Source organism: Calonectris borealis, chromosome 7 (genome assembly GCF_964195595.1).
Source record: "Calonectris borealis chromosome 7, bCalBor7.hap1.2, whole genome shotgun sequence".
NCBI lineage: Eukaryota > Metazoa > Chordata > Aves > Procellariiformes > Procellariidae > Calonectris > Calonectris borealis.
The window spans coordinates 26,195,434-26,208,407 of record NC_134318.1 but is presented as its reverse complement, the minus strand read 5'-3'; the positions used below and the strand labels follow the sequence as shown (position 1 = coordinate 26,208,407).

At 36.9% G+C, this 12,974-nt stretch overlaps 1 protein-coding gene across 15 annotated transcripts in view; it reads left to right on the top strand.

The window, feature by feature from the left end:
- Positions 1 to 12,974, top strand: part of EXOC6 (exocyst complex component 6) — a 94,909-nt gene that overhangs the window by 47,548 nt on the left and 34,387 nt on the right. For 10 of the 15 annotated variants that reach the window (XM_075154717.1, XM_075154719.1, XM_075154722.1 and 7 more), the window contains 2 exons: positions 4,847 to 5,026; positions 8,113 to 8,142. In XM_075154717.1, coding sequence (XP_075010818.1) covers positions 4,847 to 5,026; positions 8,113 to 8,142 — 210 coding nt within the window. Of the gene's footprint in view, positions 1 to 657; positions 4,468 to 4,846; positions 5,027 to 8,064; positions 8,143 to 12,974 lie in introns of those variants that run through there. The other 5 variants (XM_075154720.1, XM_075154730.1, XM_075154718.1 and 2 more) reach the window with 3 other exon arrangements.

The window sequence follows — 12,974 nt, the reverse complement described above, 5'->3', positions numbered from 1 at the left end:
GTATTCACATACATAAAATAGGGCAGAAATTATTTCATTGACCGAATCTGGCTGAGTAGCTTTTTTGATTTAGAAGAGAAGCAAATGTGTGTGCTTGGGGGGTGGTTTGGGGTTTTCTTTCTGTGGTGGGTTGACCCTGGCTGGACGCCAGGTGCCCAGCAAAGCTGCCCTATCACTCCCCTCCTCAGCTGGACAGGGGAGAGAGAAAGTATAATGAAAGGCTTGTGGGTCGAGATAAGGACAGGGAGAGATCATTCCCCAATTACCGTCACAGGCAGAACAGACTTGACTGAGGGAAAATTAATTTAATTTATTACCAATCAAATCAGAGAAGGGTAATGAGAAATAAAACCAAATCTTAAAACACCTTCCCCCACCCCTCCCTTCTTCCAGGGCTTAACTTTACTCCTGATTTTTCTCTACCTCCTCCCCCCACCCAGCGGTGCAGGGGGGCGGGGAATGGGGGTTGCGGTCAGTTCATCACACATTGTTTCTGCTGCTCCTTCCTCCGCAGGGGGAGGACTCCTCACACTCTTCCCCTGCTCCAGTGTGGGGTCCCTCCCACGGGAGACAGTCCTCCATGAACTTCTCCAACATGAGTCCTTCCCATGGGCTACAGTTCTTCACGAACTGCTCCAGCATAGGTCCCTTCCACAGGGTGCAATCCTTCGGGAACAGACTGCTCCAGCCTGGGTCCCCCACGGGTCACAAGTCCTGCCAGTAAACCCACTCCAGCATGGGCTCCTCTTTCCATGGGGCCACAGGTCCTGCCAGGAGCCTGCTCCAGCACAGCTTCCCACAGGTCACAGCCTCCTTCGGGCATCCACCTGTTCCGGCGTGGGGTCCTCCATGGACTGCAGGTGGATATCTGCTCCACCGTTAACCTCCATGGGCTGAGGGGGACAGCCTGCCTCACCATGGTCTTCACCAGAGGCTGCAGGGGATTCTCTGCTCTGGTGCCTGGAGGACCTTCCCCCTTCCTTCTTCACTGACCTTGGTGTCTGCAGAGTCGTTTCTCTCACATATTCTCACTCCTCTCTCTGGCTGCAATTGCTGTTGCCCAGCAATTTTTTCCCCTTCTTAAATATGGTATCACAGAGGTGCTACTGCCGTCAGGTCATGGGCTCAGGCTTGGCCAGCAGCGGGTCCGTCTTGGAGCCGGCTGGCATTGGCTCTGTCGGACATAGGGGAAGCTTCTCACAGCTTCTCACAGAAGCCACCCCTGTAGCCCCTGGCTACCAAAACATTGCCACGCAAACCCAATACACTTTCTGAAGAAAACATTCTCACAGAAGAATAATCTTGTATAGGTGACCTTGTGCCATTAATTCAGCCAGTGCATTGCTGCCTTAGTCACTTGAGGCTTCTATACAGAAATTTTTTAAAGAGAAACAAAACAAAACAAAAAGTCATCAAGGATTCCAAAGCAGCTGCAACTTGAACTTTAGGTATTTGGGGTGTTTTCAGTGTACACTGAAACAAAGGAGGGTGATTTCTTGTATTTATGGGATAAAGAGGACTAATCCTATTGAGAGTAGTTCTGTTTTCTGTACTTCATTTTTTCTCTTGATGCAATATGTAGCCTATCTTATTGTAACATTCCCTCTGGCATAGATGTTAAAAGGTGGGTGAGGTGGAATAAGACATCCTCGTTGCAACACACTTCATATTTCCAGTTGATTGCCAACAATTTTTCCATTAACTGTCATTTGTTTTGCTAAGGATTCCGTGAATAAGGCAAGACAGAAAGGTTCTGGCCTAGCAACTATAGTTAGGTTATCATTGCCCTACCAGTAGTTTTATTAATTTTGCCCTGTCCTTAAGATCTAGGCTGCCTAGTTTGCTTGTTGTGTACTGGTAGTGCATGTGTGTCTTTGAATTTGCCTATATATAGATATTTTCTTGTAAGGTCAATCCATAATCTTTTTAACATTCAAACAAAACATTTAATGCAGCCATAGTCTTTGATTTCATTAAGAGGTAAGATGTTCTTTATCCTTGAATGTAATTTAATAAATGCAGTTGAAAGTTTGCGTTATATTTTGTGCTGATTGCTTATGCTGTAAGTTATTTTTAACTATCCTATAAACTATCTAAGTGCTATTGGAGAGAATCACAGAATATTGTATCTGTGTTTAGTGAGCTTAGTATCTATGCACTTTGGAAAAATACAGAATGAATGCTGATAGACACGTAAGAATTTTTTCTATGGTTTCTCTCCTGTCTGTTTCCCTGGAGAACTTGTTAGCACAACGTTCTCCACTTGCAGTAGAAAATTCTTTTCTCGTTAATCTCTCTTTTTTTCCCTGTCTATTTTAATGAAAAACTGCTTGCAGTTCCCCAACTGGGCCCTCACAGAGTTTGGTATGTTCTACTGTTATTAAATTAATCTCCTGGTGGCAAATCATGTCACCTCCGTTCTTTCTAAGTGGTCAAAAATCTCCTTTTATTAGCAGCGTTGATCACATTTACATTCCGTGAGATGATCTTATAAGTACATCTACACTGTATTTTTTTAATAGAAGCTTTCAGACGTATTTAATGGCTATTATTTTAGAGGGCTTTTTTTTTTTCATTTTATTTTTGTAAATAAGACCTCATTTTAAGATGTCCTTCAAACTCTCCAAGCATTGTTTCACATGGGTGGAAATTTAAAAAAAACAACACCAAAACTTGTTTCATTTTATCATACTAAAAAATTGTTTCGCGTTCAAAATTTATAGCCACGTTTTCCAGCTTTGGTTGACCATTGTTTTCCTTTGTTTAAACCAGCAGTCACACTCAGCATAAGTAGATGTATTTGCAGATCTAGTTGATAGCAGTTTTTGAGCCCAGGGTCTCAGCATTAAGCTGTGTAATGGCTGTTGGAGAGCTAGATACTCAGCATCAAATCCTGTGCAGGGCTTCAGGACATCCTCTGAGAGAAAAGCCATTTAACAAAACCACGTCATTTGCCCTTTTCACTTTATAATGGCGGAAAATCTGGTGAGCTTTCAAAAGGTTTTGATGCAATTCTGTCACCACATTAAAAGAAGAGATGGAGTTAATTCATCTGCCTCTAGGAATTATCCCAAATCTGAATACTGCTAACTCACTTTTTCTTGACTTGTGCATGGGCTTCATAGTGCTGCTTCTCAGAAGTAACTTCTGGGTTTGAAATCCGATGGCTCGGCTGTTCACAGTTTTCTCAGGGAATAGAGCAACACTCCTTGCTTAAAGTACTGGCAGCACGCTGCTCCAATTGTAAACCAATAACCAAAGCAAAATAAAAGGTAGCCAAAAACAGGCTTCCAAAACAAAAACTGAAGGACTAGTCTTACCATTGCCAGTAAATCATCTTAACTGGTAAAGATGATACAACCACTCCGTAAATGACTTAGTTTTTAAAAAAAAAAAAACACAACTAAACAAACAAAAAGTCCAAGCAATTGCACTAAACCTAAGCAGATATATTGCAAGTCCCGTCATTATAGATTGTTGAAACTGAGGTCTCATTGTTAGTTAGAAACTTTAAATATAGGCTGTCTTTAATTGAAGCTCTTACAGTCATAGCCATCTACAAAATTGTGTATGTCAGCATATTCCTTTATTTGACATGTTAACAGGTTGCCAGATTCTTGTGTGTTGGATTGGGAGAGCTATTTAGTGGAGGCTTTTATCAGTTGGTTTGGCAATGAAAATGCTATTTTTAGGGAACCGTGCTTCAATATTTATACATGGCAGGGCCACATGTTTTCTTGCTTCCTCCTGAAGTGCCTCATGGCCTGGGGCCTGACTGAAGACTGGATTTGACACATTCAATGTGATGACATGTTTAAGCTCAGATCATTTTGATTTTTTTTCTTTTTGCCTTTCTTATTTACACCTTTCTGAAGTGCCATGTTTTTGGATTGCTTTCTCCCAGAGGACACTAGCAATGGGAATTTCATCCACTTTTATGTTGCTCCAGTATATCCAGCCTATTTTTACTCTCTAAAAACCTTCGGCAACTGACCAGTTCACTTTAAATCAAATGTCTTACTTGAATTATTTCTCAAGATCAAGTTTCATCTTGAGCCCAAATTAGAACATAGAATTCATCGAGCATGTGTAAAATGCTGGCAGAAGCATGCCTTTCCAGCAAGATACACCTTATCAAGCATCTGTACATAGATCCCATTGTATCTATGAGGATGTCCCCTAAACAAATAAGGCAGATCGATAGCACCATAAACTTACTTCATAGTAAATGTTAGACTTTACCTCTTTCCTCTTCCAAAAGGTAGAATCCGGGTGGTGGCAGAATAAAAAGTAGGGGTGGGAGGAAGTAGGGGAGTGCTCATCACGGTGTGTGATGATCAGGATATTTAAAGGAGGATGAAAAATCATGAGTATTCTTCAGATGTGCAGCTTTAAGACATTAATTACATCAAAATCATATGATTGGTGGACCTCTAGCCATAACAGATAAAATAATTAGTTTCTTTTATTATTTTCTGTGTAAAGAGGGCAAATAAACTTTGTGTCAGGATTGATAAATTTGTAAGGCTGAATTAAAGGTGATTGTTTTGAAGAGAGTAAAGCCATTGCTTTGTTTACAAATTCAAATTAATTTCATTTGTCTCTGAGAACTTAGATTATTTCTAGGCATATTCTGTTATAAACACTCATAGTATACATTATGGGAGTATTTTAAAACCACAGCCTCAGATTTATTGTAAGACAGAAGCTAAAATATTGATTTAAATAAAATATTTTTTGAATCTAAGAAAAACACAAGAAACTTCAGTTTTGTTGATGAATATAATTTTATCTACATTCTAATAATATTTTAGAATTCTGACAATTGCAAACGATTTTTTTTCAGGATGCAAGGCATGCTGCAGAAGGAGAAATATACACAAAACTTAACCAAAAAATAGATGAATTTATTCAGATTGCTGATTATGATTGGACAATGTCTGAATCGGATGGAAGAGCCAGTGGATACTTAATGGACCTTATTAACTTCTTAAGAAGCACGTTTCAAGTTTTTACTCATTTACCTGTAAGTGTTCAAAATTAAGTTTAATTTCAAAGTATTGGAGCATTATCTTATTTTAAAATAGATTTTGAAGATAGATGTGATTTTTGAATTGTGCACATGCTGGCAGATGTATTTTTTGATTTTTTTTCAGTACAGATGTATTTTCAGATGCGTTTCAGTATGTTGATGATGCTTACCCCATGGTAATACTTAGAAAATACTTTCAAATACTTTAGTAATATTGTTAACAACAGCTAATTTACAAATAGTGTAAGAACTCATGCAGTTTTCTAGAGCATCAGATAGCCTTTTTAATTAACCATATTGATTCTGTGTACACATGCATTGATTCAAACAGTGGAGAATTGGTGCAAATCCTGCATTTGTGCATAAGATTATGGAGGTCTTGGATTCTCCAAGGTTGTTTTTAGCTAAATAGTTCTGATCATAAAAAGTAATTTGATTCTAGTTAACTGAGCTTCATTGAAATGAATCCTTGTTCATATTCAAATATATCCTGTGTTACTTTGTCCCAGATAAAAGGGTACTGTTAACCTGTTTTATGTACTAATTGTTACATTCTGTTGTATGATTTCCCCTTGCTTTAAGACAAAAAAGACTATTTCTAGTTTGATTTATCATCATAATAGTTTATAGCTTTATAGGGCTGGAGTAACTTCAGTAAGTCTTTCCAGCTACATCTGCTTTTCATCAGCTTGTCCTTGGTTGCTACTGTCACACTGATGTCTGCGTGCTTTACCCACATGCAATGCCTATAAAGAATAAGTCCTCAATGCATAGAATGTTTTGAGGCTCCAGTCTGGAAGTAAAAGATAATTTCTTTACGTGCACAGCAAGGTGTTGAAGTTGCTGGCATATAGTGGGCTTATATGGTCTTCCAAATCACATGTGAAGAGGCTGTGATTTTTCAGTCGTCTTTTTTTTACTGACTCAATGACATAACCCAATCAAAATGTATCACATAATATTGATGTGAATGTGACAGTATGAGGCATGTGCCGAATAAGTTGAGGGTTTTTTGATAAAGAATAGCAAGTTTGTTAGATAGTTAAATTCATTGTAACTTAACATACAAAGCAGTGTGAACAAATGGCACTGCTCCTCAATGATCATATGCATATAGCAGTTACGGGATGTGCAACTTCTAGAGAAGGATGTACAGAAGTCTGTCATGAATGTATGTTGTGATACAGCTGTTTGGAAATGAGCCACAGACAGAATGAAGTAATGTGTTAAGAGGGATGGAAAGAAGCAGCTGTAGCATTAGGACGTGAAAAGTGTGAAAGGAACAGAAATATGTGCCTGGGGGCACAAGTCAACCTTTGGAGAAAACTAGTTCATATGAAGAGGTTATTTGGTAATTTCAAACTCTGGTCAGTAACAGGCAGGATGTACAACTGTATGGGTGACTAGTCTGGTCTGGCAAGAGGGTTCTTGTAATTTTTGACTTACCCTGACACTCCCTATTCTGACTTGGCCAGAACTGTAGAAACATACAGTCCTATGAATGTTGTTGAGCATGAGCTGTGGAGGTTATATGCAAATGTGTATGCGGTTTCATTATGGTGATTCTGGTTAGATTTGTAATAGTAAGTCATTTTCATTAAGAGAAAATTTATAGTAAAAGCATTTTCAAAGATAAGCCCAGAACTGGATTCCATAACTCATTAAAATAGTAAGTGCTTTGGATTGCTAAACTAAGCTAGATTCTCATATGCCAGAGTTAAGATTTTGAATAGTTTTAGTATTCATTTTCATTAATGGATTATTCCATTAATGTCACGGTGTCATTTCCATAATAATTTTTGTATGGCTGGCAGAAACATTCCACTGATCAAAATAGTTTCTTAGAACCTTTTCTGAAATTAGAAATCAAAGAACAAAAGTCCTAGCCAATGGCCCTAATTCTAGTAAAGAAAAGAGCAGGACAAGTAGAGGAATCTCATCTCTTCCTACCTTAGTGTATCCGATTATGTTAGAGGGCGTTGTGCTAGGGCTAGGGGCACTAGCTGGCCACACTAGTTCTCTGTAGTCTTGTGCAAGGGTCACTGACTTTCTCTGTGATATTGTTTCAAACTCTACTCTTCCTGTAGAAGTGTTATTTTATGTTCTTTAACAACTTTTTGTTGCAGTCATTGAGTTCCTGTCATTAGAGTCTTGTTTTATTTTAGCTGTATGTGTAAGCTGTGTAAATGCACAGGGGTGTGTCTCCTTTTGTGCTTCCATATGGGGCTATACTGAATTATGTCTGTACCAATGTAGACATAACTTTTAAAAGATACATCTTATGTTACATTCTGGTTTATGCAATTTGTATTATTTTTATTGCACCGTTAGAGATCTAAATCAGGTAGACCATGATCTCAATTTTACCAAACCTGCACACTTCGTGGCACAACTTAGTTGGGATCTGGTATCTCTATTGAATCCCTGGAAATGTCTTGCATCTCTGAAGATTTTTTTTTTTTCCCTCTTAAGTTTTACATCTTAGTTTTCTCCTCTGTGTTTGTTTACTGTACTTAAGAAGCAGTTTTGGAAAAGAAAATAGCTTTATTCCACCCTGCAGTTATATTACCATTAGATTTATGTTAAAATTTATTAATGGGTTGTGATACATTTAGATTCTTACTGTCCTGAGCCATTCTAAGTCTTGCTTGAACAAAATATGTTAATGACATACAGATAGCCTCTGTAAGCCAAGATGGTAAACATGGCATTTATTTTTCCACCTAAGTGTTTTGGAATATATTATTTCTTATAATGAAAACTTTCTGGAAAGGAATATCAACAGACACTTCGTCATTTGAAGTTTGCTACTTTGATATTTTGGCATACAGTTCCTTATTACAGAAAAACATTTTCTTGCCAAATTAGTATTATTTAAATTATAATCTCATTGTTATGCCTCACAAAATATAAGGTTTAGAAAAAAATAGCTTAAGGAATTATGTAGCTGTAATTGTTCTTTTTGGAAGCTTTTCCTTACCTTTTATTGCTACCGATTTTTTATTCTTTTTTTTTTTTTTTGATGTTGACAGTACATCTTAATTTTTTTGTTTTGATTGCCTTACTGGTTTCCTTCTCAGAATAACAACAATGACCATGCAGCTATGTCGGTAAGTAGATGCAAGATGAAGAAAAAGCATGTGAACTGAAAAACTATGAACTGCCTGCAGGCTTATTGCTTCAATTTTTAATCATTTAATAAAAAGACCCTTCTGTTTTGCTGATGACTTGCTGCGTACCTTGTGTGGTTGCATGCAGGGATCAGGTTAATGACTAACATTGGACTTTCGTACACTGGGACAGCAGGAGCCCTAAAAACCTTGCAGAAGGTTGGTGGGGTGTGCCTTGCATCCTAAATGAGATAATTTAGAGGAGACTATGAGACCTTCTGGAAGAGAGGTCAGGTATCAAAATGCAGCTATGAGACATGCATACAGAATAAGGGTAGAGTGGTATAACAGAATAAAGAACCAGTGAAAGTGCCACCGTCTCTCTGCTACATCTGCCTGGGGTCAAGGGAATGTGTGTACTCAATTTTTAAAATTTTTTTTATGTTTAAGAAGATGATGGATTGCATTTAAGAATTCTTCCAAGCCCTGATTATTTTCAGGTCATCAATTTTTGTATAAGGAGTTTATTTTGATTTGGCATAAGCATTTCCATCATAATGAAAGTGTTGAAATTAATATTATTCTGTTAAGAGTGGCCTCTGAATACTGAATTTCTGAACTTACTTTTACTAATTTTCTCTAATAATGTGGTTGAATCTTGTTCACTTAAGCAGTGTACAGCAACAAATGTACACAGTGCTATTCACTGTTTAAGCGAACAAGTGTGTAAGGCACTTTGAGTACACAGTATGGGAATAACCCTGTTCATTGCTACAATCTGGAAAGCAATTGGCTTGAATAGTAGCTTTGTGGTTCTGGAGAGAGGATCTAGCAGTGGGCTTACAAGTTGTTAGGAGCCTAGAGCACATGACTAACAAATGGAGATTTAGGGAGGTGGATTACTTAGGCAGTTAAAGAGAAGGCTGGGGAGAGATCTGGTGGTAGTCTACAACCTCTTGAAGGACAGGTACAAAGGTGATGGAGCCAAACTCTTTTTGGTAGGACTGACAAATTCACATGTGGCTATGGTCACAAGCAGAAGCTTGGGAGATGAAGTTTTGACATGAGGGAAAAAGTTTGCCTGAAGAGAGTAGTGTGGTGTTGGAGGAGGTTACCCAGACAGGCTGTTGAATTCCCATCCTTGGTTGTTTTGAAGGCTCAGCCAGAAAAAAGGACAACGGACCTGAACTAGTGTTGGCAATAGTCCTACTCCAAGTAGGAGGCTGGACGAGGTGACATTGGTGCTTCATTCCAATGGACATTTCTATGATTTGAATACTCAGCCTCATGTTGAACTGTCAAGCTAATAGGTGTCATGGGCACTAGGAATATTCAATATTTTGTGTAGACATATTTTCTGTTGATGTTGAATAGGTGTCAGTGTGCTGGTTATGTCATGACCAAGCACTAGCAGAATTTCAGAGATGCAGAGCACAGAGGCTGCATTGCTTTTGAAAGGTTATAATTTGAGAGTCATGCAGTTTTTAATGGTTCTGTTTTCTAAAGTCACAAGAATTTAGTCTTTTGAGATTATTGCTGGTTTTGAGTTCTTTTACATCCCATTTTAAGTTCATATTGCAGTTTATAGTGCCATTAGATACTTCAAATCAAAAAGCAAATTAAAATTTCATTATACAGCCATTAATCTCATGAAATCAATTGGATGATCAAATTTGTTATTAAGGACCTGCATTTTTTAATTTTATTTTGAACAGTTAAAGAAAAATCATACCTTTTATTTTCAGATCAGTTAATATGAAATTATAGGCGGTGTATATATAAGTGTTTTTAGTCTAAGTTTAGAATTAGCTGAAGTTTTATTCTAGGTATGTGCTTTGTCAGTACAAAGTTAGTATTGGACAACTCTTTGGAAAAGAATGACTATTGAAAAGTAACAGTCACAAATTACTTTAAAGTAGGTATTTTTTTATTATTTCAGTAGAATTCGTGGCAGAGACTGGAAGTAAAATTGATTCTTAAAAATTCCAATAGTGTTTTTTAGTACTTGTATTTTATCAATAGTTCAAAAGTTGGATTTTAGTCCTGATGTTAAGTAATATAATGCTTTAGTTGTTATGACTGATAAAATTTGTATGTTTAGATTTTTTGCATTTTCAGAAAGTTTTTCATTATGTCATTTCATATTGTTAAATTAATTATTCAGCTTAACTTCTTAGATTCAACAGATAAGTTTTGTTATTTCCTTTTATGCTGAGGATGGCAGTTTGTGTTATTTTATTGTTTCTGTGATTGGCAGCAAAAGCCTAATTTCACAGCTTGCAGTGAGGGTGAAGGGGTGGTGGTTTTCTGCAGCTATATTCAAAAACTGTCAATCAACAGCCTCCACAGGCTACTTAGAGAATGGGTTTTCTTACCGATTTCTCCAAATGCCGCTTCATGCTGTCTTTGATTGGCACAGCCTGGCAGGGAGGATGGATGAATCTGTCACTGGCCGGTTAATTGTGTTGCTGGTCTCAGCCTGACATCAGGTCTTTGACTCGTAAGTGGCTCAATACAAAACAAATTAGCAGATTGTAGTCATATTTCTCATTCTATATGCTTTGACTTTGTTGAATGCAGTCCATAAATCATATTGACTGACACCATAGTGAATGATGAAAGCTGCTTTTGAGACCACTAGCATGGGTCTTAGCAGTACTGCGAAGGTGCTGTGGAAGGATGCATATGGCTGACCCTTTGGGAATTTCCTAGGAGCCAAATGTCTCTTTACTGCAATTGTTCTTAGGAGAAAAGCTTTTGGGTCCTATAAAAAGGATTTAATATGTCAGCAGATTCTCTTTACAAGCTCCTTTGAAATATAAGAAGTTTGTCTAAGGGTTTTCTCTTTTTACAAACCTGTATTTCAGCAAAATGTGAGGGCTGGGTGAAAAAACAGTTGCCTTTAACACTGTTAGCAGGTGTTTTTGCTTATAGAATAGGGTCCTTGTTTCTTAAACTTTACATTGGTTGAGTGGAAGAATAGGTTTTGTAGATAGCAGCAATTAGCATAGGCACAGCGGAGATAATAGTGGTGTCTCCAAATGGGAGGCAACTGGAGCGAAAGTGAGAAGCCTGCTGAATCTCTGCATGCTATTGAATATAGGTATTTAATTGCTGGATAGAGTAACCATGGCCACCCCCCCTTAAAAAAAAAAGTAATTAAGACACCCAAACTGACAAATAATAAACATTAAGAATGTTTTAAAACTAACTGAGATTTGTTTAATCCTGGAAAAGAAACGTGTTATTGTTATGTTCATGAATCCTTAAATTTCCTCTTCAAAACGCATTATGAAAAAATGGCAAGAAATTGATTAATTGGTGGATGGTGGAAATTTGGAGAGAGATTTTTAGATCTCATTTATCAAACATGAATTTGAATTTCATTCTTTTCTGAATATCGTACATCCAGTGTATTTTGAACTGGGAAGCACTGAATTTTGAAGAGGATAACAGTAAAGTTCACATTTCTCTCCATTAAAATTCAGCATTTTGATTGATAATAGGTAGCTTCATTTTTTCTCTAGATTTAAGAAAATCGAGTGATTGTATTGAGTAAGTATAAACTATGTATAGTAAAATTCTATTATTCGTTGGTATGTCATGGGAACAATAAGCCTGTAGTTCAAGTTACATAGTTGGAAATAATTTAAATGTTAGGATGTTTCCATTTTATGAAATTTTAAAATAAACATCAAACGTACAAATATTGATACTTATTTAAAGTCCAAGTGGCTTTTACCATGTCATTTCTGTATTGTAACCATTATCTTGTGCTCCAGTACTATTGATATTTGCCAGATTGTAACACTTAACTACAGATGCTTGTTAGAAATAGAAAATTCTGTCTTTTATTTAAAATAATAGAGGAGTACACATTGTTTGCATATAAAATAAATGCAATGTTAAAATTTTTCTTGACAACCTATTAATCTGGTTGAACTTTTATTACATTATAGTGGCAGCATAAATAGGACATGGAGCTGATTTGATGGAGCAGTACATTAAACAGAGATGCACTAGTTGTTCCATTAAATCAAAATGACATTTCCATTAAGTATTTCAAACTTACTACACTGTAATTAAATGAACTGTGGCCCATTGATTCCCCTACCTCCTTTTTTCCTTCTTTTTTTCCCTTTTTTTTCCTCTTTTATTTTTTTCCCATTCATATTGATATTGTTCTGCTTGGGGAATAGAGCTGCATGTCTCCCAGTGTAATTACCATTGGGTTTGGGAGACTTTAAGCATGCTGTTCTTGCATTGTTTCTTACATTCCTTGTTGTCAGTTCATCTATTTTGGTCAAAAATGTTACTTGCTTTTCTGAGATTTTCAATTAAGAAACTGACATCTCATTTTAGATATAAAGCTCCTAACAGTTCAAGGTGTCCTAATGCTAAAGAGGTATTAGCAAAAGCCATTTAATGTTTCAGTGTGGCATGTGAGGAGAGTGAATGCTTTCCATTGTATTGTCTACATTTTAATTACATTTTAAAAAAGAATGGATTTTTAAAGTATAAAATATTTAGGGCCAAATTTATTTTCTGTTACATGTACATGAAAATTCAATAATATGAGCAAGTTGTCTTAATAAGATGTTGGAGCAGAACTTTCCAAACTTTTTGGGATGGTGAACTGCTGTCTATCCTTATCATTTTCATTGCTTATATGTGTTTCTGTGAGTCAACAGTGAATTGATGAACCTGACTTTGCAGAAAACATCTGGGGAACCATTGCTTTAGAGAATAGGTATCATCACTTTAGTGATGGGTATAAGTAAAACGATAGTAGGTGTATTACGTAATTATGATTTTTTTCGTGTAAGCGTGTT